Here is a 27,257-nt window from a genome sequence, read left to right as displayed (position 1 = left end):
TCTAACAAAGATAATTAATTTACTGAGAGTTTGTCATGACTCCTGCAAGACTGTACTGAGTGTTTTAGGGCCCTTGGTGGAATTTCGTTTCAGCCTGAAGACTTGAAACCATGGAGCAACTTAAAGCTCTTAAACCAAATTTTAAAGGACCCATATTCTGCTCATTTTCAGGTTCATACTTGTATTTTGGGTTTCTACTAGAACATTTAATGTAAGAAACTCTTTAACTCTTTAATGTCCTCATCCTGTCACTGCTGAAACACCTGTATTCACCCTTTGTCTGAAACGCTACATTTTAGCAGCATGTCTCTGTAAGCCCCCCCCCCCCTCCTGAAAAAGTCCAGTCTGCACAGACTGGCCAGCATTTCCAGGTCTTCCACATCTGTGCTCTCAGTGTCTCTGCATTGTCACCACAGCCAGAAATTAACCGTAATGGCCTTGTAGCACCAGTTATATCTACGGTTATATAGTACAGCTGTGACATCACACCCTTATGGAAGTCTTGACAGCTCATTCAATGCCAGAGTTTCTGAATACGGACTGTGTGCATTTCTCTGTGCATTGTGCGTCTTGATACTTTCACAGTATTTAGCACTTGCTAAACACCTGCTTTATAATAAAAACAGAGATGGAAATCTGACTTTTTACAATATGGGACCTTTAAGTTAAGTTGTCATGGTGCCAAAACTGGAATGATAAGGCCCAGGGTTAAAATACACTGAACTGAGCTTATAAAAAAATTGTCTATAGTCTTATGTGGCTCTGAAGGAGCGCCCTAAAGTCTGAGAAAACAACCCTGATCACACCCTATGCTAATTTTAAAGTGCTAACATACCTTCTAACAACTATTGGGGGTTACAAGCTAATGTGCAGCATTCAACAGTTACCATGTTACCATGTTACTAAGCATGATTACATGCTAACATTTAGCATAAAAATGTATGATTATCATGCATTAGGATTTACGATGACCATGGATGTAATTGCAATCGGTGGGTGTGGGCCTCCACCAAGATTGTCCCTTGTCTCTGATTCTGTGGGATACTCATGGACTCTTGTGGTGAAGAGGGAGCTGAACTGGAAGGAGAAGCTTTTGATTTACTGTTCCATCTACGTCCCAACCCTCACATATGGTCATGAGCTCTGGGTAGTGACCGAAAGAATGAGATTGTGGATACCATCAGCCGAAATGAGTTTCCTCTGTAGGGTGGCTGGGCTCAGCCTTAGAGATAGAGTGAGGAACTGGGACATCTGTGGGGAGCTCTGAGTAGAGACACTGCTCCTTTGCATTGAAAGGGGCCAGTTGATGTGATTCAGGCATATGATCAGGAACCTCCTGGGTGCCTCCTGTTAGAGGTGTTCCAGGAACAACCAACTGGTGGGAGACTCTGGGGTAGACCCAGAACACTCTGGATGGATTATATATCTCATCTGCCCTGGGAACGCCTTGGTGTCTCCCAGGAGGAGCTGGAAAGTGTTGCTGGGGATGGGGACATCTAAAGTACTTTGCTCAGCCTGCTGCCCCTGCCATGGGTGCTGGTTGTGATGGAGACTGGAGGTGAGTGGTGTGGAGGAGGATGATAGCTGAGAATAGGTACTGTTTGTTTTGTTAGGGTTATAAAGTGAAGACCTTAAACCCTGATTTACATACTTTATTTACTTCCCATAATAGTAAAATATGTATATTGTGCTTAGTTTTAAAGCTCCAGTGACTACACAGGTATCATATTGAACTGGGGAACACAAGGTATCCATTAGTACCAACCAAATAACACTCCAAAGTTACACTAAATTTTGGTGAGGGTAAAGGGAACATTGCCATTTTTCAAAATGGTGTATTTAATTAAATATTTATGCATACCGGTGTATATAACAATAATAATAATAAAGCTTCACTATTGAAGCTATCTCTGGAGAAATGAAGCTGGCAACAGTAGTATGCTAATTGCAAAGCTACTTTAATTTATTTATTTATTTTTTACTTTATGTCAAATCAGCATTATCTCAGTGATCAGAAAAACTGTCAGGCAAGAACATGTTCAGCTGGTCTGTTTATAACAGACTTAAATTAAAACTTTGGATGGATGAATAGATGGGTATGACTGGAAAATTGACAATTGACAACCATATACTCTTCATACTATTTCAGTTCTGTGACCAATATTTGTTTGAAGTAGTCCTCAAGGTTAAATGAATAAACAATCCAAAAATTTCCTAACTACTGGCCTGGCTTACAGATTTAACTTTTCCAGTAGAAACTTACATTTCTAAGATCACTGCATTAGTATCAAGAAAATGAAACAAGTTGAAACAAATGTATGAAAACGTGCAGTCTCGACCCGAATGTCAAGATGTTGTTTTTCCCCACTGATGAAATATAATTCATTTAATCAGGGCTTGATAACAATATGTGTCAATAATAAATGACTCCTGTAGTACAGGGACATCTTGAATGTTTCACATGAAGTGGTGGATGTAGCTTTACAACGCAGTATCGTTGAAATGAGGAAGAGAGATAACGGTATAGAGCGCATGCCTATCAGTTTGACCTGATGATGGTGACGCATAGTATGGGAAACGAAACTTAAGTCAGACAGGCTGTCCCGGTTATCTTTAAAGAGAGCGGTTCAGGCACAGTGCGGTGAGTCTAAGCGATGCCGTTGCTGTTGATTAGCTCTCACGTTAGTTTCCAATAACAAGGAGGACCTCAGTCTCCGCGATATTACAACCTGTGAGAGGATCAGCCCATTGGACGGTAGTTATAATGATTTCTGTTATTGTTGTTGTTGTTGTTGTTGTTGTTTTTGTGACGATAATTGCTCATTTTAGCTTATTATTATTAAACGTAGGCCTATTAGGAGTTGTAGAAGTAGCCTAGACTAGTTGTTGCAAGATTGTGGGAATAATTAGATAAACTGACTGAGAGTTGGCAACATGGGTGCAGAATTCATTTTGTATAAGAAAGGAAATGGTTGATTTTTTTTAAAAAAGTTTTGATTGGTGTTGAATTGTGGGGCATCTGTTTTGGTATAGCCTAAACGGGATTCTACTGTTTAAACCCCCGTTTTAATATCACTCCGTGGTTCATCCTGTGAGTGCGTATCGCTGCCCTTGTTTACGCCTAGTGTTGTGTTAAGAAAATGGCCAACCGCGCCACCCAGTGGGTTTAAGATGTAAGCTCCACGCAGCAGACGGTTCTTCAGGGTTTTTCTGTGAAAACTGAGCTGCGAGTTACTTCCCCCCCTCGGCCCGTGGTATTACGTAACAGCAAAGGTCGCAGAGAGACCACTTGGAGAGCAGAGGGACGGCGGGTGGGGGAGGAGCGGGGGTTTAAAAGAAACGCACCTTTCTTTATACAGTTTTAGCCCACTGCAGCAGAGTAGTCACCTTGTGCTCAAACATGTGAATGAACTTAGAACTCTTAATACTCATAGGCTAATTTAGATCTAATAGGCTGTGTTACCTTTATTATAAAGCACAAGTATTGTGGCTCTAGACAAATTTAAAAAAAAAAGGCTAAAAATGTCTCTTTTTGATGGTAAAGGTTGCTGATCCCTAGTCAAAGTAAATACAACTGCAATTAGTTCTATGTCTCTTTTCGGTAAAATATTAAGCTCTCAATAAGATGTTCTGCTAACTAGTGAATCTTTACAGATATAACAGTACCAGTGAAACTTAAAAGCATGTAAGAGTATAAGTGAATTTATCGACTTTTAATTTTATTAATGATTTAATTTATGTATTCATTTTCTGTGCCATCAGTGTGTGAATGCGTGTGAATGTTTGACTTGACAAGCAGGTGGCACCTTGTATGGTAGCCTCTGCCACCTGACTATGAATGCGTATTTGAATGAGTGAATGTGACATGTAGCATTGAAGCAATTTGAGTGGCCAGAAGAATAGAAAGGCGCTGTGCACATCCAACATTACTGCAACACATTGTGGGTCAGGAGGCAGAATGTTGAGCGACGAATGAAATGCAGCCGTAGTCCTTGTTTTTTAATAAGCAGAAACAGTTCTGCATTCACACAGACCCCATTTCCACCTGGCTTTACCATGTGATCTGAACCTTGATATCAGGAGAAGGAAAAATTTTGATCTAAGGTGTAACTGTATGTAGAGCGCATTCTGATCAGAATGCGCTGGATCGTTCGGACCACATCTGGTCCTGGGTGTCTAGACCTTGAATTTTACAAACAAAAAGTGGTACAAAATATTTGCCAAAAATATGAATGACTCTATATATCAATTATTCATCTAGTTACCTTGAATCCATGAAAAAAGAATCCAAAATGCCAAACATTGTTTATTATCAATAGCAAAACTATATCAAAACATCTGTTTACAAGCTCTCACACAACTCTAACAGTATACTCCCAGTCTCATGTATTCAGTCATATCCTCAATGCTTCCCAATACATTGGATTTCCTTGCCTTCAGCTCTCTCTGAACGGGAGCTAGAAAGCATAGCTCATTTTTTAGATTTTGAACTGTATGAGAAAAACAGGGTTTTCTTTATGAATTCAAAGTAACACGGCATGACAAACAGAAACATAAATGATTGTTTTGTAAATGAAGTATTCCTTTAATGGCTTTCTGAGTTGAATATATTGAGCAAACTTCTTATCATGCATCATCTTTACTGTTTTCTTTTTCAGACACATTCAAGCAGAGTTGGACTTTGGCCTTTAGTCCGCTGTAGATAATGACAAGTTAATCCAACCTAATTCTGTTAGAGTTCATTCGGCGAGTGCCTTAGTCAGTCGGACTTGTAACTAAATATGGGCCTGTTGTGACTGGCTGCCACCTGAAAACATACCTGAAAACTGAAATTGCTTAAACTCTGAGGATATTCCTACAAATGCAGGGTCAGTACACATTTTGCATCCAGGTGTTGACTTTAGCATTATGAATGCATCACAATGCCAGGTAGAGAATCCAAACTGGCTCCTCTTTTGTCAACATACGACCTCAAACTTGCATGCGCTCAATGTTCCGTCAAGGAGAAAGAAATTACGTATACGTTAAAACCAGTCAGCCACCAGTGTGCGCGAAATCTCCTGCTCTGCAAGACCAAAGTTGGCGGCAAATGGAGGCCTGTTTCTAGGCGGCCCACGTTTCCAAACCCAAGTCAGTATGTGTCGTGTTACTTCTTTGTGGAGGGCTCTGGTTGCACACACCACAGGAACCGGTGCACCTTTGCCAGAAGTGATGAGGAAGCTGCCATTTGGACATTTGAAAAGCATCACAGATTAGACCATGTGTTACTCTGTAACCTCATAGCTCAGTCTGAGAAAGGATCTGATCCGCCTGATAACTCTGAACCTCTGGGTGACCTCTTGCCAACTCTAGATTTGAAGGCTGTGTGTGATCTGTGCTCTATCAAAGAGAAAGAAATAACATACAAAGTTCAGTCACTAAGTCACAAGTGTAGTAGAAATCTCCTTTTAGCCAAAGACAAAGCCTCTAACCAATGGAGGCCTGTCTGTGATCGGCCTACAGGTGGATTCTTCGGTCGAAATGTTTTTTACCAAGTGTGTAACTACTTTATTGAGGGCTCTGGATGTACTCAACACGGACAGGGATGCACTTATGCTAGAAGCTATGAAGAGGCTACTGTATGGAACTATGTTAAAGACAACGGAATCAGTAAAGATGACTTAATCAGACTTGTAACTGAGTCTGAGCCTAATTCTCCAACACCAGAAAGTGCAGCCAAAAGCATACTTCAACAGTGTTCAGGTGAATTTATCGAGTTCTGCAAAGAGTGCTATCACGATCGTCCACAAAAACTAACAACCAAAAGGTGGAATTCCACTTGCTCAGGAGATGCAGCGCACATCTGGGACCCAGTCTTAGTTCATCACCTGTCAGAGAATAGTCGGAAGCACATCTACAGCCAGGTACGTCCTCTTCGCCCCAACTGTCAGTTTAAGTACTGCAGTCATGTCAGGGAAGGCAAGCCCTGCTGGCATCAGGCCGGACACTGCCAGTCTGCACAGAGCGAGGTGGAGATGGCTGTGTGGAAAGCGGAGCACAGCGGGCTCTCTGTTCGGTCCCATCTCCTTCAGCTGAGCCGACAGGAGCAGACAGAGCCCAGACAGGCCACCATGTACTGCAAAGTTTGCCTCCTGGTCCTTCCATCCCCAGAGAGCTTCTACAAGCACTGCACCTCTTTGGAGCATGCCCAGTTACTCTCTGAGGACACCACCACCAAGTGGAGAGGACGACAGCCTCCACACAACCACCAATCTCAGTTTTGGCTGTGTGACAGGTAAACCACACTCCTGCCCTGTATGTGTTTTACAACCATACTGTAGATTAATGCAGTTGCTTTAGGCCCCAATATGGGGGGCAATCTTCAAACACCCAGAACTTAACCTATGTGTTTTACCAAAAATGCCTTTCATTGCCACAATTGCATATAGTTTAAAGGTCCAGTGTGTATGATTTAGGGGGATTTAGTGGCATCTAGTGGTGAGAATTACATATTTGCAACCAGATGAAACGTTTCCTGGTTAGACTTCCCTTCCCAGGATTTGACTGGGAGCTGAATTATCCACAGAAACAAAACAATTTACACTGGTAAAAAGTTTCATGTTACATATCAGGTTTTCTCCTCTCCTGTTTGACATGTTGGACACAGAGTGCTAGCCTAGCACCTGCTAATTTGTGCTCACCTTTTTCTCTTATGACTTAAGATCCACAGAGGTCTATTCCTCTCCAAAACAAACGGACCCGTTGATTTCACATTAAAAAAAAAAATTGTGTCTTGCTAACTACAGCGGCACATGCAAAAACACAAATGACCCTGAGCCAGTGTTTGGTTTGTCCATTCTGGGCTACTATAGAAACATAGTGGGGCAACATGGGGATCTCAATAAGAAGACCTGCTCCCATGTATAAATGGGTCGTTCTGAGGTAACGAAAACTCTTCTTATTTTCAGATGATTACACACTAAAGTAGATAGATAGATAGATAGATAGATAGATAGATAGATAGGTTTATTGTCCTTTTCAGGAGAATTATTTTCACATTCCGCACAGCCACGAGAATAGACATGTATTACACAGGCAACTTCACAAGTTACAAAGACAACATCAATACCACTGACGTATACCCACCACCATACACATATCCATTCCACACAGTTACAATCTTTTCATTCTTTTGACACTCAAGTAAATACACTTATTGTATTATATTTCTGCCTATATATCACCCTATATCCAACACACTGGACCTTTAATTGGGACTCTCCCACTTTTTCGGTTTCATCCTGTTTAAAGGACAAGGCTAGTGATATTCTGTTTTGTTACCATCAACAAATCCCATGAAAAGGCCAACACCAACAGTGTGTTAGTTTGTATATCAATACTTCCCCAGTCTCTGTGCTCCAAGCCCAATAATTCTTTCTGACGACTTAAATCTAAATATATACTATATATATGTGTTATGAATATATACTTTAATTTCTGAGAAATTCTCAGTAATTTCCTGTAACAGCTGGGCACTGTATTTTTTCCTTTTTTGTACAAACAGATCTCAAACAGGAGGAAATAGTGCATTTGTTGGGGACTGTTTTTAGCTACAGATTAATTCACCATACTTTAAAACAAAAGTGTGTTTTTTACAAGCTTGACAATGAAATTATGTAAAAGATACCAGCATGCATACCAAGTTCTTCTGGTTTTTGTGAGTGGTGTTTATGGACACTGTTGTCCAACACTGGAATACACAACAGAAATCAGAATGGTGATGTATGGATGATTTAAAGTGCATACGTGAAAACAAATCAAACACGAAATTAAGTCAAACATAATACACACTGTTAAATGTATTTGTCATAAGAAAATGAAAAACATATGTTGGAAGGATTGTGTAGCTTTATGTCTTTGATAACTGAATGAATTGTTTCTCATTTAGCATGGACAATGTTTCTCCATCTCTAAAAGAATAAGCTCACCTCATGAAAACTTAAGTGCTTTGCATTACGTATTGGCAAGTCTATGCTGCCTTCTGCTGGACAACATTAAACTCATCACACCTCTTCACTTTTTTTCTGTATTGTGATTTGATTATTGGGCTTATTAAAGAGCCCAAAAAAGGCATAGAATTTTTAAATTAAAGTTGCAAATTTACAAGATAAAGATTTAGATATTCTCTGATATTAAAGTGGCAAATTTATTTAAAAAAAAAACAAATTCACAATTCTCTACAATTATGTAGTCATACATTTGATTAAAAAAAATCAGAAATTCTCTGATTTTCTCTCTGTTTTTTAAGAATAATAATGAAATCACATATAAGAGAGAGAACTGTGGAGACAGGAGAGACTGAAAAGAAGATGTCTATTGTTTAAGTTTTTCCAGTAGCAGCAAACAGAGGAGATGTTGCTGTTATTGTTATTTTAAGTTAGCTAGCTTACTAGGTACCTCCGGTTGTGGTTACAGCGTAAACATATAGCATGTGTATACTGATGATGTGATGAAGAAGCTGTGTGATTGGACAACCAAAGTGGAATGCAAATGCCTTTAGCTCCATTGCACATTGGCAACTTAGCAAACTTAAAGCTCACCCTGCAAGGCCAGAAAGCCTATGGCTAAAGTCAAAGTTAGCCGCTTTGAAATATGCCAGCTTTGTGACAATGTGAAAACTTTCTTAGCCCAAGGATAACAGCTTCCTTAGTGTGGGGTTAAGTGCAGTGTGACAAAGACTATGTTAACCTAATAAATACCAATAAATATCTTACATTACTAAATACATTGTTGGTCTAATTTGATACAAAGTATGGCTTATTTTATGTCTTATTAAAATAAAGTGCAACTGCAGTGTTGTCTCTGGTGTGGTGAAGTTGACCCAACCTTGAAGAATATCTGAGTTTTTACCTTGACTATTCATGACTTTAATCTTGGAAAGAGTTTTTTTTTATTAAACTGGGGATAGCTACCGAAAGCTATCAGGTAAAGAAAAAATGCAATTCTCTTACTGTTTTGATAGTTGACGCACTTCCTTTGTGACATAAATCAAGCCTTCATTTTCATGGGGTTAACCCGGTGGCTGACAGATCTGCATAGTGAAAGCGAGGCTTATAGGGAATTAGTCTAAACGCAGATGGTGTCATTATTCTATAGCCATTACACTGTGCAATCAACATTTATGTCATAACTTACATAACTGTAAGTTAAAGCAAAAACATGAAAAACAATTCATTCAATTATTAAAGCCAATTAATTTGAGAAATATTTAGATGTCTTTTTTTTTTTTTACTGATCCAACATGGAGGTTTGACTGACATATTCTTTGTATTGTACTTTTGAAATTACTATTCCATCCTAGACCACAAACGTGTGAGTATGGCAACAAGTGCCCAAAAGCTCATTCTGTGGAAGAACTGCAGGAGTGGTTGATGCGTGCTGCAGAGGAGAAAGAGATCAGACATAACATCGGAGCCCAGGGTCTCATGTGCTACAATGAAAGGCTCTTGGAGGAATACAAAAACAGCAGTAATGAAGTACACATTGTGAGTACAGGGCTCAAATATTTTGTCTCATTATTATCTAATTCTGTTTAAGGGTGTTTGTTTAGCAGGATGTTCCAGTGGTTCAGTCAACTGAGAGGCACACCGTGTTCTCAAAAAGAATCCAGCCTTAATCGCATACACAGTCTTTCTCAAGGTCATAGCGAACTTTAACACTCTCCTAGAGAAGAAACTGAAGTGCTGTCAGACAGACACAAAAAAGACAATAAACGTTTGCACAACATAGAAATAAAATGGGAAAATAATAAGAATGTGTTTCCATCAAGTGCTTAGTGAGCAAGTCCACAAGTCATTCTGTTGCTGGTGTTTTTGTGATTTTGCTCCATATGATAAACTACAGTAGAGATAAAGATGCCTGAATGACTTTGGACCTAGTGCATTGCGGGTAGGCTACATATTAGCTGACCAGAGACACTGATCTTTGCAAAACTTTAGAATCTCCTCTTATCACAGTTAGAAAAACGACAACATTTTGAGCCCAAATTGGCTTTTTATCACGTACAGTTATCACAAACACATATCAATTAGATATAACGAATAATTACACAAGTTTGTGACTTCTAACAATGTTTATTTTATTACTAATTCACTGCTGATTTAATTTATTCTTCAGTTCCTCACCATCCTGAATCACAGTATTTTACTTAATTATTTCAAATTAACAGATATCAGAACAAGTTGATGATGTCAGCATCTCTTGTGATGAAGATTTAACTGTGACGTGTGAACAGATCAATACAACACTGAAATGGAACTTCCAAGTTGAAACAGAGGTAAGTTTTTTACAGTAAGGCATGGAAGTTGATTACTTTTTCTGTATCCAAATGCCAAAAGGTCCAGCTGCTCGCAACAAAAATGTGCTGCAAATTCCATTAGCTCTGTTTCACACTGGCATCTTTAACCCAAGTTTAGTTGATAACTCTGCAAACTTGAGGCGAACACTGCTTCAGAGCAAGGTAAGCTAGTCTAAAGCTGAAAACAGACTGGCGCTGTTGCAGCGCAGCGTGTCATGTCACACGCGTCAAGTACCACCCCTAGCACACTGGACACATTGCTCTGCAGCTAATCAACAGACAACCATGCAAAGTTACTGCTACTTTTACTGACAGATCTGTACTTCCTCCACCATAAAAATTTATCTTAAAATCATGTGTGCAGAGCCCCTAATTTAAGTTGATTTCTTACCTGAAGAGCCAATCTCCAGAGCTACGACTCAACAGGTTATATCTATCTTCATTATGACGTGATTGTGGGTCATATAGCCCGGGACATTTCTCAACCTCAGCAAAAAGTCTCTCTTCATCCATTCTTCGTCACACACAAGACACAGCAACACCTACCAAAATCTCTGTATACATCTGTTACAACCCAGCTCACAGGGGAAAGGGAAGCAACACAAAAACCCAGATGTTAAAAGGTAAAGCAGTTTTAATGTAACTTAAATGAAGGAAAACTAGTTAACAATAAACTGAGAACAAACCAAGGAAGAGGGCCGGTGGGTGCTGTTTAACTCAAAAACCAAATATAAAAAAAAGAGGACTCACTAGGAGCTTAACCTATGATCTAACTAATCAAAAATAAAAGGAAAACAAATTCTGATTATCTAATCTGGTTTTTAAAAACAAACAACAAAACAGCACCCCTGCACCTAGTGTCTCTAATACAAATTATCTGTGTGAGGGTGAAAATGTGTGGAATCAGTCAAAATGGTTTAACAATGTCTAACAACCTGGCCACACTTGAAAGGTTCACAAGATCTACCAAAAAGCTTAAAACAAGCTACAAATGCTACAAGTTGGCTGTCAAACACAACACAAAGTTCTCAGACAAAGAGGCCAGCTGCCACCAACAGTCAGCCATCCGGACTGACAGGCTGGCAGGGCGCTTATAGATGCTTGGTCTTGATAGGGTGACTGGGATTAGCCCACTGCACTCATGCTGCACCAATCAGGGACCCAGGTGAGCTGTGGGCTGGGCGGTCAGAAGCAGCAGAGGCCACACCAATCAAAACGGGGTGGAGTTTCTGAGTCCAGTGGAGGTGCAGGCAGCTCCGCAGACAGAGGGAAAAATTAGTCTTAAATAAACACACATACACACAATGAAGGTGGAAAGAGCCGCGGCCGTAACAACATCAATGATGAGAAGAGGAGTCAAGCTGACATAGGAGCAGTCAAAAAGAGCTGCTATGGGAGCTGGTATTTATAAGCAGAGAGTGAGTTGGGGAAAAATACGCTGCCGGTGTGTTTTGGCATAAAGCTTAAGTGTCAGTTTGAAAGCTTTCTAAGCCCCAGGCTAACAGCTTACTTAGCCGCGAACCCTTCTCCAGGTTCAAGTCCCAGGGTGTTTTTGTGACTCATCCACTGCCCCAGCCTGCCTTCTAACTGGACCGCTCGGGGCTGCTTTCTTCTTTGCTCTCGTCAGCACATTGGTCACGCATTCGTAGCTTTCCAAAATAATAAGGGTTTTGCACGAATTACTGACTCATCATTATGAGGGATATATGCGAATTTTGGTGCATTACTTTTAATAGGAAAATGTACAAACTGTGCCTTAAAACAGCCTGTACAGTGTGTTTAATTGCCATTTTCCTATACAAACAGAGACAGCTTGTGCATGTGGCGCTGCTTAAGCAAGAACCAGGAGCTTCATTCAGCCTTGGTGACATCGGTTCTTTGCCCTGCATCTACTCCTCAGGGGAACACTTCCTCAGTGAAGACATGACTTATGACATCACCGTGTCTTTCACATCCATCAACCCAGGCCTTTATGACCAGTGGTTAGTGTTAGATTTTGACATGAGACCAGTGCTCTTGAAGAAACTCAAAGTAAGAGTGGGCCAGCAGTCACTGGATGATAATGAACAAACAGCTGAGAACTATGGAGCCACTTTTCAAAGTGCTGAGCGTTGGCATCGAGGGAACAGGGTTATCATCCCCTGTATATCCAGAACAGAAGAACAGGAGGAGCTGTTGAAGGAATACAAGCCTCCTCAGATTAGTTTTCTGTATAAATCCTCCCACAACAGCCAAACACCTCTGAATAATGAGAACTACAGAGAAAGAATGCACCAGTTCCTGTACAATGAGGAACGGGCAGAGGACCAGATTGTTTCAAGGTAATATGCTTATCTGTCTTTCCTCCATCTTATCTTTGCTTTTATGATGTTTGGATTTTGTGCATATTTACAAAACCTAAGCTTTTTTTTTCTTATTTACTTCAGACTAAATGTTTGTGGAGAAATTACAACAATGGATAAGCTGAACAGTCCAAAGTTTGGCCTGATGATTGCACCTCGGGGAGAACTGTTCTGTGCTGTCTCGATTCCTTGTAATCTCACACCAGACACCCCAGAGGGACTGGCTCTAAAACGAAGCATCCACTCAGGCCTGATCGCACCTCTTTCCTCCAGTGGTCAAAACTCCAAGGTCTATGAAGCAATCATTTTGCGAGACAAAATAAGTGACAACAAAATGTATTTGCAACTGTCTGAAAAATGTTGCTCTGGTCTTCAACTCAGAAATAATGAGTCATATCAAATGGAGGTGCAGTTTCAGCTGAATCGCCACAACTTCTGCAGCATGCACAAGGCCATAGACCTCCTCCCTGATACAAAACAAGTACTACCAGACCTTAAGAAATGTGGCGTTCCTGTGAATACCATACGCTATGAGAAGCTGAATACAAAGCAACAGTCAGCAATTGACTTTATCACAGGGAATTCAACTCTCCAGAAATGTGTGGCACCCCTCCTCATCTATGGACCATTTGGAACTGGGAAAACATTCACTCTTGCTACAGCAGCCAGAGAGCTTTGTAAGCAGCCTCACAATAAAGTGCTAATTTGCACCCACACCAACAGGTAATACATATTTTTGAAAATGTGTTAAATGACATTGATTGTTTGATTCAAATGAACATGTGCTCCCTACATGAAAGTGTTAATCTAGATTAAGCTCCTTGCTCAAAGGGCCCCAACACACAAAGATGACGGTTGGCCATTGGTCAGGCCATCGGTGAGCATCTATCACCCTAGTTTTTTTCACGCGTCCCGCGAAGTCGGCATTAGTCGACCTGTATCAGCTCTGCCCATGTCAGCCCTTCTTGGCTTTTTTTCTGGCCAATTCAACATGTTGAATCAGTGTCTGAGATGGTGGAGGCTATCCATGAGAGAAATCACTCTGATTGGTAGTTCAGGTCAGCGTATGAGAAGAGAAATGGAAGTGGGGACAGCCAACAAAGAGCCATAGTCAAGAGGGAGTGAGATAGAAACAAACTTATTAGGTTATTAGGTATGATTTTTTTTTTTTTAGCCATTGAGCTCTTTAGCAGAAACAGCTCATAATTGTTTGTGTTATTGTTCATTGGCGCATAGTAAATATCCTGTTATTTCAACATCAGGTTATGTTGTTGCTAAATGGCTAACTAGCGTCTTGAATCTACCCTTTTGGTCTTCCGGTTCCTTTTTTGAATGATCAATACAGACTACCACCGCCCACTGGTGTGGAGAGTTATTTCCTCTCATGCAGGTGCAGAATGTACATGCTAATTGGCCATTGGCTGTAGTCTTTGTGGTTTGTTCAGGTGCAACTTTTTGGCCTAGACACAGGTAACGTGAGGTGATGGAAGGCCTTTGTCACCACTGTTTTTTTTATATTTTTTTTGTGTGTCTGGGCCGTAAGCTGGACTGTTGTAAATAAGTTTAAATACAACAATACCAAAAGGTACTTTTGTCCTTGACATTTTTGTTTTCTTTCAGTTCTGCAGATCTGTACGTCAGAGACCACTTGCATCCATTCATCAACAAGAAAAATGATGGATCAAGGCCAATACGAATAAAAGCAAACAAACAAGGGAATGCTTTGTTTGCCACAGATGAGATTACCTTGAAGTACTGTTTGCTTTCAGAAGATGGGCAGTATTTTCTACCACCTACAAAAGCTGCCCTAGATCACCACAAAATAGTCATAACCACCACGACAATGGCGAGAAATTTTCACGAGTTAAAGCTCCCAGAGGGATACTTCACCCACATACTGATCGATGAAGCCTCTCAGATGCTGGAATGTGAAGCCTTGATGGCTCTTGCTCTTGCTGGGCCAAACACCAGAGCTGTTTTGGCTGGAGATCACATGCAGATGGGACCCAAGCTTTTCTCAGTTGATGATCATCACCGTTCAAATCACACACTCCTTAATCGCTTGTTCCACTACTATCAAGGTCAAAAGTGCGAAGCTGCCCGGAACAGCAGAATCATCTTCAGTGAAAACTACCGCTCAACCAAAGAAATTGTGGAGTTTGTGTCCACCCATTTCTATGTTGGTAAGAATGATGTCATCCAAGCTACTGGAAATATTCCGGCTCCTGAAAATGGCCGTGCCCTAAAGTTTCACCATGTTAGGGGAGAGTGTCTCTTGGACACTGTGTCTATGTCTTGGTATAACAAAGAAGAGGTTGCCAAAGTGGTTGAAGAAGTGAAAGAAATTCTCAAACACTGGCCATTGACCTGGGGGACCAAGGACCAAAGCTCAATCTGTGTTCTATCAGAGGGATCCCAGGTAAAACAAAAGTTTTTAGTTGTCACTGACTGAAAAGAGACATTAACTACATCATTGATACAGTGAAGATTTCTGCATGAATGTATTTGCATTGTTATTGTTATATATGGTCCGAGTTAAAATAGTTTAAATATCTTACTTGTTTCTTATGATTGTAGGTTCGGCAAATTAGGGCAGCCCTTTCAAGAAGAGACCTTGCTGCAGTCCATGTTGAGAATCTTGCAAATGTGCAAGGTAATTTTGATTTAGCTTGAAGAACTCCTGCATGACTATCCCATTATGCTAGATATAAGGGACTGCTAAACTGCACACCTGACTATTCAAACATTTTATTTATCTTATCTTTCACATATATTATAGTCATTTTATATTATAAACATGTTCTTCATGTGTTAACAGGCAAACAGTTCAGGGCAGTCATAATGACAGCCGTACAAACACGTGACAGCCTGAAAACGTCTCACCTGCCTGGTCTGGAGCTGTTCAATGATGCCCGAGTGTTAAACACTGCGATGACTAGGGCTCAGTCCAGTGTGGTTGTGGTTGGAGATGCTGCTGCACTCTCTTGCTTTGGGAAATGCTCTGCAGTCTGGAAGAGCTACATAGACCATTGCATCAACAACAACAGTGTTGCACCACAACATTTCACCAAAGATTTCTTCGAAAAAGATGTAATGGAAACTGCAAGGTTTCAAAAGTCTGAACATGTGGATGAGAGCAACACTCTCAGTGATGCAATTCTTCAAGAGTTAAAAGATGAATATGAACAGAAAGCAGAATATAGTTCAGATGAAGACAGATTGAAAGTTGAAGACTTTGACCACCACAAGTCAAGATCAGTGTACAATATCAGTGAAGCTGATACAGACCTTTTGGAGTGGTGTAAAAAACAACCAGAAATGTACAGTCAAGGAAGGTTGGTCAGGGAGTCATATAACAGAGGTTATGTCATACCATTTCATAACCCTGCCAGACGTATTAACATCAAGGGAAGAGCAAACCTGGGCAAGGTCTTCACTGGAGACGAAGTGGTCTTACAAACCACAAAAGTGGTCAGCATCACTAAACAAGCTGAATCAGCCCGTGTACTTGTGTGCCTGCTTGAGGATGAGGATCACAGCAAACCAAGACAGAATTCTGAAAGCAAATTTGTCAAAAGGACAATGATGCCCATCACAAAATCTGCACCCAAAGTATGCATACATATCAGCAAGAAGAGACGTAACTTCCTTCCAATATGGGAGCAAATCAATGGACATTGGACGATTGCAGCATACGAGCGTCTTGATGAAAACTTCAAACAAAACAACGCATTTGTGGTGCAAGTGATTGGCTGGAAAGAACATTGTTTTATTCCATTGGGGAATGTCATAGATATTCTTCCAATTGGAAGTTCTTTGGTTGATGGACTGAGGCTCCTGAATGAAGAATTCAAAGTTTCACCAAATACATGCACATACGAGAGTGTCTCCTACAAAGATGAAGACAGGGCACACAGACAGGACATAACTGACATGATGACTTTCACTGTTGATCCAAAAGGAGCAGAAGACTTGGATGACGCCATCAGTGTCAGGGAAAGTGGAGACCAGTACGAGTTGGGAGTCCATATTGCAGATGTGGCAAGCTTTGTGAGTCTAGGTGGTCCATTAGATGAGGCTGCAAAACAACTTGGTGCTACATACTACTGCAGTAAGCAAAATCCCATCCATATGTTCCCCCAAGACTTGAGCACTGGGCACTTCAGTCTTCTGACTGGTGAAGTTCGCAGGGTGGTTTCATTGGTGTTCACAGTAAACAAGAAAACACATGAGATCATTGGGAAACCCAAATTCCAGCTGTCATTGATCAAGTCAAAGCGGCAGTTGTCTTATGAAGAGGCAGAGGTAATGATCTCTGAAAGATACAGAGAGACACCTAAATTTCACTCTGTAGAAGACTGCGTCACAGTGGCTTATTGTTTTGCAAAAGCTCAAAGGAAAATAAGACTTGTGGATTGGGCTTATTCTCAACCTGATGATGAAAGATTGCCCGGAGAGCGCAAAGCCAATCTGATGATTGAAGAGCTGAGTGTGTTATTCAATACACTTGCATCTGAGACTTTGATTTGTTCAGAGAAAACCAGGCGTTGCACACCCCTTCGCTGTCAAGCAAAACCAGATCCTGAAAAGATAGACGAATTCAAGGAGAACTGCGGAGAATTGATACCACTGTCTTTTCATGTGCGGCACAAAGTTGATGTTGATGAACAAGCCCCAAACTGTGAGAACTTCCGCATACTCACAGAAGTGTGGGAAGACATCCAGTCAGCTGCAAGAGCAGATGACATAGACAAAATGGTGGACCTGATTGCTGCAGATGACATCCACCCTCAGCTCAAGCCAGTTGTTGATCAGTTCAGAAGGTGTTGTAGTAAAGCTGAAATCATCTGTTCCAAGTTCTATACCAAAGCACATGATGGGCATTATTCTCTGAATGTAAGATCTTATACACAAGCGTCCTCACCAATACGGCGGTACATGGACCTCATCTTGCAGAGACTTTTGCACTCCATCATATGTGACAAGGATGTCCAATACACATCATCAGAGATTGCGACTTTGTGCAGTCAATTTGAGGAGAAACTCAAGGGTGCCAAAGAGTATGAACAAAAGGCTGAGCAGATCTCCTACGCAGTGAGCATGAGAAAACAAAGTGCTTCAAAGCTAGCCTTTGTTGTCAGTCCCAAGACAGACAGTTTTGCAGTGGCCTTTCCTTTTAACAAGAACATGTTTGCAGAGAGTGTATTGATTATGTACAAAGATTTACAATTGTTTGACCAACCAATTTATGATGAAGCAAATGATTGCATCATTCTTACATGGAAAAGGCGGATCTATGCAGTTGATAACATGCAAATCCACCAAGAACTGAAAATGCCAGACTTCAGTCCCTGCGTTGAGCTTCCATTGGCAATATGGAAAGCCACTATTGAGGCAATTGACAAAGAAAATTGGGATCATGTGAAGTCTCTCACAATGAACGCTGATATAAAGCAACTGGAAAAACAAAACATCCTGCCACAATCACCTGAAGTGCCTCATTCCAAGACCTTTGAGGATGAGAGGGAACAAACGGAGCATGAGGTTGACATCGAGCTTCAGTTGCAGAGAGGTGACACTCTTCAGATCCAAATGACTACAGAGGTGAAAAGAGGTTATCACATGCCTGCTGTTCAGTTGGTGCGCATTAAACCAAAGTTTGAGATCTGTGTGCACCATGTCCACAGTCCTATCACATGCTTCTCCAGATCTGCAGAAGATCCATCAAGGATTTTCTATAGTGACACTGAGGAGTATAAACGGATCTGGAAACCATTGTGTGAGATGGAATCTGCTTCCACTGCAGTGGATGAAAGTGACAGCATTGTTATTGAGAACCTGGTGGTAAACTTCAAACAAGAGCAGGCAGGCATACTTACAGGAAGCTTCTTCTTACCCCTGGCATGGATCAGTCGATGGGCCATTGAATGTAACCTTTCAAAGTGCTTACTGTGCATACGGAAAAGAGGTTTGAAGTTGACTTCAACCCCTGAACATTCTGCACTGGTGGACCCACGAGAGTTCACATGGGTAGCCCATGGTGTCACAAGAAAAGTAGAAGAACAAAAGAACCCTCCAAATGAAGGAAGTAAAGTGCAATTCTATGTCAATCACCTGGCAATGGAGACCATACCTGATTGTGTCTTTGAGAAAAACACCTGTTTCACAGTTGAAATAATTCCAAAGCTCCTGCCCGACATGTAAGTTCAAATGTAGTTCACTTTGACTGTACCAATGTAATATTTATTACAGTTTGACTTTTCATATTTTTTGTCTCGTTTTTGTTGCATTGGCATTAACCTGACATATTGTTAGACAATTTCATTTTCAGCCTTTGATTCAACTGTTGACATACAGTTTTATCTTTTCTTTCTGTAGCCGGAAAGAAAATGCTGTGGTCAGCATTACATCAGCATGTGATCTTGTCACGTCTATAGCACTTGGAAAACACATTTCAAGAGAGGGTATGTCCATTACTCAGCAGTAAATAGTTGCATAGATTTCAAGTATTTGTATCCATGTGAGTCACACCTAAAATTGAGTACATGGAAGACGCATTGTCTTTTTCTTGCAAAAAACAACTTGTCATTTTGTCCTTGCAGTAAAACCAATGTGGCACAGTATGAGGAAAGAGCTACCAAATATACTGCCACAGTTTAACCTGAGTCAGCACCTTGCTGTGGAGAAAGCTCTAAATAATACCTTCACACTTATACAGGGACCACCTGGTAAGAGCTGGAACTTATATTCACCGTGTTGCTTCATATTTTCTGCAAAGGCTTAAGCCATTTTTCCCATTTGTCTCTTAGGAACTGGAAAGACAGTAGTAGGTGTGTATATAGTGTACTGTTTCTTTGAGCTGAACTCTAAGAACCAAAGGAAATGTGTTGACCCAAAGGACGAGAACAAGAAACAAGTTATTCTCTACTGTGGCCCATCCAACAAGTCTGTTGATGTTGTTGCAGGCAAGTTACTTTGTTTCTCTGATGAAATTTCAGCTGCATTTCTTCCTGTTGTTATAACCAATGTTCTACTGTTGTAACACAGAGTACTTGTTGAGGTTTGGAGACAGACTAAGGCCCCTCAGAGTCTACAGCCAACAAGTGGAGATGCTTGATTACCCTTATCCAGACTGCACTCTTCGGTTTTCCCAGAGGTCACTCCGCCAAGAGCGTGCCAAGCCAGAGCTCAGGTATTGTTACTACACCAGTTGATGACAGTCTTAAGAAATATCTTTGCTGGCTAATACTGACATATTTTACATGGTTTTAGGAGCATCACTCTGCATCACCGCATGCGACAGGACACCAACCCTTTTTCAGGTCAAATAAAAGATTTTGATCAACGCATTAAACTTGCCCATGAGAGAAAAGGAGAAGAGCTGACTGCTGAAGAAGTGAAAGAGTAAGTTCAGATGAAGACTAGTTGGTTTGGCAAATGCACATCTGGTTAGCTTCCACAACTCCATTAAAGAGCAGTGCAGAGTTGCTTCCCTGAGCTTTTCTATGGGACTGTGTCCTACACAGTGACAAGAAACTCCTTAACAGGGCTAGATTGGATATTTCTATGTCTTGAAATAGTGATAATAATGTGACAAGATCATCCTCAGGACCCAATCATAACCTTGTTCCATGTTAAAGAATAATGATCAAAAGTACATTAGAAGGAACTCGTAGTCACTTTGAGTCAGTATGATGAAACAGTCCAAAATGGGGCTATATCCTACCCTAAGGTCTTGAGGTTGTTAGTTTCATTGTCATTTTCTGTGTATCTTTTTAATGTGTGCATACCAAAAACCTTTTTTTAAAAAGTGAGAAAGAGTAGAAAGGAGTAAGTAAATAACTGTAAGACTTTATTTGCAGCACAAACTTAATGGATTGTTTTTCCTCCCAGATACAAAATACTTCTCAGAAATGCTCGGACACATGAGCTTGAACGGCATGACATCATACTGTGCACATGTACACAGTCTTCTACCCCAAGTTTGACTAAGACAGTCAGCGCACGTCAGATCCTCATTGATGAGTGTGCAATGGCCACTGAACCCCAGGCCCTGATTCCATTAGTCTGCAACAAACCAGAAAAGGTTGGCTTTTCATTTATCCATGGTACATTGCTTGTGCTTTCCGTTAACACTGTCCTGAATGTGTCTGTGTGCTAATGCTGAATTTTGCTTTCTTTGTTCCTTGCTTTATGAATACACTGCCCTGAAAGCCTAATCCAAACATGTATTGATATTATTTCACATTACGTAGGCTACTGGAACATGGGGGTCTACGTTTGGCAGTTGTGAATAATATCATAACAACTACTAGCAAACTACTAGCAAACATACAATAATGTATGTTGTGATTGTTTGTTTACAGTTGTATTTAACACTGTCCACTTGTGTTCATATGACAGGACCGGGGCACTGGTTGCATCATTACACTAGTTATTCACTCTAATGTCTCACAATATCCCTTTCAGATTGTTTTGATCGGTGACCACAAACAGTTACGACCAATCGTGAAGAATGAGCGTGTGAGGAAGCTGGGGATGGCCAAGTCTCTGTTTGAACGCTACTATACAATACACAAGAACAGGGCAGTGATGCTGGACACTCAGTACAGGATGGTGAGAACAAATACACTATATATACATATGTATCGTGTATTATATATATTATACAGTGTTTTATTGATTTATGTATATATGTATTTACTGTAACAATATTTTATTGCAACATGTCACTTACAACTCAGCAAATACAGCAGCTTGGTCAGTGGCCCTACACTTCAAACAATGATGGTTTAGGTATCCCTCTATTGTAACTTTTGGCCGTGTCAGTTTCCATGTCAAATTTCCACTTGTTACACACTACAGTGTCTTTCAAAATAAACTTCTGTCTTCATAGGAGACATAGGTTTTGCCACCAAAAGTACTTGGGGTTTAAGTAATAAAATTACTTGGTTATGTTTAGAAAAATGATCATGGTTTAGGTTATAATAACTACATTTGTTACAGTAACTTAACGAGTATGTCATTTGACACCTATGTCACGTGATGACCAGTGGTGGGTGGAGTACTGAAAATCTGTACTCAAGTAAAAGTCCATTTACTACCCAAAAAAGTAACTAAAGTAAAAGTGTCAGTTAGCACTTAAGAATCCTACTTGAGTAAAAGTAAAAAAAAGTACCTAGTTAATAAATTACACAATGTACAAGTTACTTTCCCTTGCCAGTGCAATTGTTTTGATACATAAATCAGTTACTCAAACAAATAAGGAGAGCCTATACAATTAAGATAAGAATGATCTCCCACCCTTTTTACATCTCTTTCCTCTATACCAGTCTCTTTATTACCATATCATCAAGATTAATATCACACATGAAAAAAAGCTAATGTTAGCTAGGTAACCACATTTTCACCTACAGTGTGTGCAACTTACTTAAATGTGCTATTGGAGGTTTGAAGTTTTTGGAAAAGCAGAGATGTCAGTGTCCCTCGGGAAGCACAGCAAGCACCTCATCATGTTGTCTCTGGAAACTGGGTCTTGGTTTGGGTTTTGCCCTGTCATTGTCTCATGGTGGTTAAAGACGGGTGGTACTTCTTTTTCTTCCAGGCAGCTGCAACTTGCTATCTGCAGTAGAGGTGCTCCTTGTGCGTTTTCGAGCAGACTAGTTGTAACCAAAGGTATAAATAGCAAATGTAGTGAAGTAAAAAGTAGACTTCTGGGCCAAAAACATACTAAGAGTAAACAGTATAAGTACAGTTAAGAAAAAGGAACATGAAAGTACTTCTTCCCTAAAAAATTTACTTTTTTACTCATGTGCATTACTTGTAACCCATGATTACCCAACCCCATGAGATGACTTACTATGTGACATGGTTAAAAAAAAGTCACGTGCATGTATTTGACCCATCCACCATGTCGAAGCAAAAAAGTCAAGGTCCCGAGCCGTGCCAGAAAGCTCGCGACCTCGCTCTTCTCCTCTCAAACGGACTTTCTTTATCTTCCATTAGATATCAAAAACTCAAATACTCAGAGGTCAAAAAATCACTGGAGACAGGTAGAATCAGATGCAACTGAGTTTAATGTGCTCGCAGGCAACAAACACATCACAACCCAAATGAGTCAAGCTCCGGAGCAAGGCTGGAATTTCTTTGTTTGCGCTCACTCTTTTATCGTAGAATTTCTGCTGAGTCATCTCTTTTCCTTAATCCTTCCCACTTGGCTCTGATCGTAACGATATCCCACCTCTGCTGAGTCACTTTTTCTCCACCATAATGGTGTCATATTTCTGCTGAGTAATGTTTTTCCTAGACAATCTAAGACCGCCTCCTCTTACTAGGGTCATTCTCAGGACAAGCTGTAATTCCCCTAATTTTCCACTAGTGTTTTCTGAACCCATCCTCATGCTATTTTTAGAAATGATTCACAGTGAGTCCTAGGTACTTCTCCACCACAATGCTTAAGTGCTCAATGAGTGTGTGTGTGTGTCATAAGAATACATGAAATATTAAACCAGTGTGTAATTTGTCAGTTGCACAGATTATATTGCTTCAACACATATCTTTTAAAGGTCAACTAAAAGGTACAGTATATGTCTTCAGTAAATCAGTACATTACACTACAACCACCACCCCTTCTTTCTATCTATTCAGACTTTCTTACTCTTCCGATTACTTTATTGCCAAGGACTGGATTACATTAGAGTTAGCTGAAAGACCGGTGTATCTCAAGCAGACACTGTAAGGTGCCTTGTGCATTGGTAACAGAAGCTGAAGGCCACTGGTTAGGCTGCCATATTTGACTCCCTGGGAATGAGAATGGGGTTGTGTATTGCCACATGTTTGAGTTTAATATTTTAAATTGTTACCAACAATAATCAATTATATGTCTTTATAGCATAGGGACATATGTGAATTCCCTTCAAAAGAATATTATGAGGGAAAACTGAAAACTGGGGTGGAGCAGCCGAGCAGCGTCCTCCGTGTTGAGAACAAGAAAATGCCAATCGTTTTTGGGGACATCAGAGGAAAAACTGTCAGTTTGGTCGTCAACACAGCCAAGGGCAACGAGAACTCCAAGGCAAACCAGGAGGAGCGAGACAAAGTGGTACTGTACTGGACATCCTTGGTTTCCTTGTTGATATTTAACTGTGATATTTAAATGCAAGAGAAAAACTACTATAGAGTCATTAACATGATCATTATCATTGGCATTATTTATTATTGCTTTCAATCTCTGGTTTTGGTTTTGTGCTTTTGCAGATTGACATTGCCGAAAAGCTGGTGCAGAATGCCAAAATCAAACAAAAAAGCATTGCGATTCTGTCGCCCTATAATGCCCAAGTGTCAGAAATCAGAGACAAGCTGAGGGAGAGGAATATGGGTGAAATCACCATCACCACAATCACCAAAAGCCAAGGTAAACATGTACCTCTCTGCTTCCTCAAACCAAATCCTTTACTGAAATAAAAGTACCTGCTTCCTGTCCTGCTGCGTGGTTTTATATTTTATGAATAAATCTTTCACTTTGAATTCTAAATCATGCTATGTAAAGTAGAGAATGGAGTGAATTAAAAGTATTATATCTGCTGAGTGAGTCTCAGAATGGAAATACTTGAGTAACATTTCAAGTGTACTTGTTGAGTTGACATAGTCTAATTTTTAAGTCTCCACAGCTGTTTTTGGGGTGTTTATCCGTCCGTGCATCAGGAATTTTTAAAGATATTTTTTAGGGCTTTTTTGCTTTTCATTGACAGGACAGTTGTTAGTGTGAATGGGGGAAAGAGGGGGGGATGACATGCAGCAAATGGCTGAAGGTTGGAATTGAGCCCCAGCCGCTGCGGCAGGGGCAAAGCCTTTGCACATGTGGCGCCTGCTCTACCAGGTGAGCTAACCCGACTCAAGAACACCTCGAGAGATTTTCTTCAACTTTGGCACAGGCAACCTCTTGGACTCAAGGATGAACTGATTAGAATTTTGTGGTCAAAGGTCAAGGTCACTGTGACCTGGTCCGTCCCATTCTCAGGAACGCAATATCTCAGGAACACCTTGAGGGAATTTTTTTAAGCTTGGGTCCAGCGTCCACTTGGACTCAACAGATGAATTGATTAGAAGTTGGTGGTAAAAGATCAAGGTGACTGTGATGTTGCATCCATCTCATTCTCATGAATGTGATGTCTCAAGAGGGCCTTAAGGGAATATGCTAAACTTCGGCGCAATTGATTGATATAATTGATGATCAAAGGTCACTATGACCTCACAAAACATGTTTTTGGCCATAACTCAAGAATTCTTATGCTAATTATGACACACTTTCACACAGATTTCTAATAGGATAAAATGAAAAGTGATGACATTCCATATCTAAAAGGTCAAAGGTCAGCTTCACTGTGACATCATAATCTGCAAAAACCCTTTTCTGGCCATTATTCAGCATCATATCTCAGGAACAGAAGAAGTAGTAGAAGAACATTTGGTCAGATACTGAATTGGTGATACTCATCTTGTGTGCCCACCTTGAAACTGTTCTGATTGTATAGATTTTCTGTGCTGCCAGGTTGAAGATATGTGTGAAGTATCCATGTTTTAGAATTTGTATCTTCTTTGCAACAACATACTGGAAACATTTTCTACTGTCATGGCTACATATGGGTCTGGACTGACACGGATGTAAACGGTAACTTCAACTTGAGTGGTTGGAGGATGTATACAACTTTGAGGTGGCAATCCTAGGTTCATAATACTAACAGCTTTCTAGACATGTAAATTACAATCCAGTGACTCAATCATGTATTTCAAGAGAAACCAAACAACAACCTCTGTTATTTAATGAATGCTCATAATGTGACACACAACATTTTGTCTCACAGGAAGTGAATGGCAATACGTCATCATATCTACAGTGTGCTCTTTGCCAAGTGAAGAGATCGAGAAAGAACCAGATGGACCTTGGCTGTCCAAACATGTGGGCTTTGTTGGCGATCCCAACCAGATAAATGTGGGCATCACCAGGGCCAAGGAGGGACTGTGCATCATTGGTAAGATGCTCCAGCTCAGCTCTTATTTCTATGCGTAATGCTTAAAGCTGCCATGTGGCTTCATAACGCAAATGTTTGTGTCCTCTCCAAGGGAACCAAGAGTTGCTGAGCTGCAGTAGATCTTGGGGAAAGCTCCTGGACCACTACAAGCTTCACAAAGCAGTGACTGATGCTGACAAGATTTCAGTGTATTCTGCCACATAGCTGATCTCATCTATACTTTTTAAGAGACTTGATTTCTACAAGCAGCCAACCAGAGCTCCTACACTTCTTCAGCAGCATGACTTCATGAATTATGTATATATTTTAATTTTTCCATGATGCTGCCGTAAATTTTTATGTTATCTTTTTTACAGTTTTATAGCATATTTGGGGTTTTTGATATTTGACAGTTTTTTTATTGTGCCCTTATTTACATACCCCTTTCTCTTTCATATGTATACAGCTGTAAATAGGAAGTCCTACAACTTCAATATCACCTGTATCTAGAATGTTGTTGTTAGGTGTGTTCATTTAATCTTAATTTTAACTTTCAGGTTCAGTGATTGAATAGTCTATTTTTTTATGCTTTTTTCATATTTGTTACTACAATTTAAGATATTGCATTTGAGAAAAGTTGTAAGCTGTAATAAAAACTTTATGATATAAGGCTAACCTTAACAATGGGCAGCAGGCAGAGTTTAGCTCATTTTGTTTGATTCTTTAAATTCATTTTTAGGTTGAGTTGAAATGTGTTCTACTGTATTTAGCACCATATGAAATCACCCCCAGTGAGGCATTCCTGATAACTGATGAATGAGCCTGCATTTGTTTTCATCACAGCTGGACAGCTGGCCTTAACACTTTAACTGCCTCATCATTCAGTGAGCCTAGTCTGTACTGTGATGGAAAATATGGTATTTGACCTTATTTTTGTCTTTAGCGTGTAATGCATGTTTTTATATAAGGGTACTTGCTATGATGTATGATGTATATTGCTCAGTTTACCCCTACTGTGACAGCAGTGAGAAATACAACAGAGGCCTGATGGGAATAGGGTTAAAGGGAGGTTAACACAATAAGTGTCCTTGCTAGCCTCAAGAGATGTTGTGTCTTAGGGATGTCAAACCACCTGAGCGCCATATATTTTGACTTTTGTGTTGTGGGAAATATACAGATAGCAGGGTGAGAGGACACCGGCCCTCACTCACTGACTGATTGTTCATGTGGTTGTATCTGTGTGTGAGTCCATTCATGAATGCTTAAAAAAACTCAGAAAGACAGATGACGTGTGAAGACTTTAACTTAAACTGTTCATTTACTGTAATTTTGCCACCACAGTACTTTTTATTTTGTGTTTGACTCTTCATAATATTGTTTTTCATACATTTGGATGTTCAGGGATTAGCTTTGGCTACAGAAATGTTAATAAGAGATTTTCGTGTTTAAGTAAATGTACAAAAACATTCAAACTGATTTATTTATGGTTCACTTTTCTTGTCTTTGCCTTGTTAAATGGAATTTATGGAATTTGTCAGTAGAATCAGAATAAATGATTTGGTGAAAGTA

The 27,257-nt window shown here is 40.2% G+C and overlaps 1 protein-coding gene across 1 annotated transcript; it reads left to right on the top strand.

Moving 5' to 3' along the window:
* The first annotated feature begins 2,618 nt into the window (after nucleotides 1-2,618).
* On the top strand, nucleotides 2,619-27,257 carry LOC117256855 (3'-5' exoribonuclease HELZ2-like). Its single transcript, XM_033626582.2, has 20 exons — nucleotides 2,619-2,755; nucleotides 4,659-6,274; nucleotides 9,341-9,524; nucleotides 10,208-10,315; nucleotides 12,143-12,657; nucleotides 12,763-13,401; nucleotides 14,299-15,097; nucleotides 15,256-15,331; nucleotides 15,497-18,878; nucleotides 19,057-19,142; nucleotides 19,281-19,406; nucleotides 19,488-19,643; nucleotides 19,726-19,870; nucleotides 19,951-20,082; nucleotides 20,572-20,764; nucleotides 21,148-21,294; nucleotides 23,570-23,779; nucleotides 23,935-24,091; nucleotides 25,542-25,709; nucleotides 25,801-27,257. The coding sequence occupies exons 2-20, from the start codon at nucleotides 4,923-4,925 to the stop codon at nucleotides 25,911-25,913; spliced, it is 8,688 nt and encodes a 2,895-aa protein (XP_033482473.2). The 5' UTR covers nucleotides 2,619-2,755; nucleotides 4,659-4,922; the 3' UTR covers nucleotides 25,914-27,257.

Source organism: Epinephelus lanceolatus, chromosome 1 (genome assembly GCF_041903045.1).
Source record: "Epinephelus lanceolatus isolate andai-2023 chromosome 1, ASM4190304v1, whole genome shotgun sequence".
In the NCBI taxonomy this organism is placed as follows: Eukaryota; Metazoa; Chordata; class Actinopteri; order Perciformes; family Serranidae; genus Epinephelus; species Epinephelus lanceolatus.
This window is presented reverse-complemented; position numbering and strand designations above follow the sequence as displayed.

What these genes read in the sequence shown, in the direction of transcription:
- LOC117256855 (XM_033626582.2), top strand. Translation starts at nt 4,923, where the DNA reads ATGCCAGGTAGAGAATCCAAACTGGCTCCTCTTTTGTCAACATACGAC. An exon ending in ATTTGCACCCACACCAACAG is followed by an intron (nt 13,402 to 14,298) that starts GTAATACATATT and finishes GTTTTCTTTCAG; the next exon opens with TTCTGCAGATCTGTACGTCA. An exon ending in TTCTATCAGAGGGATCCCAG is followed by an intron (nt 15,098 to 15,255) that starts GTAAAACAAAAG and finishes TTATGATTGTAG; the next exon opens with GTTCGGCAAATTAGGGCAGC.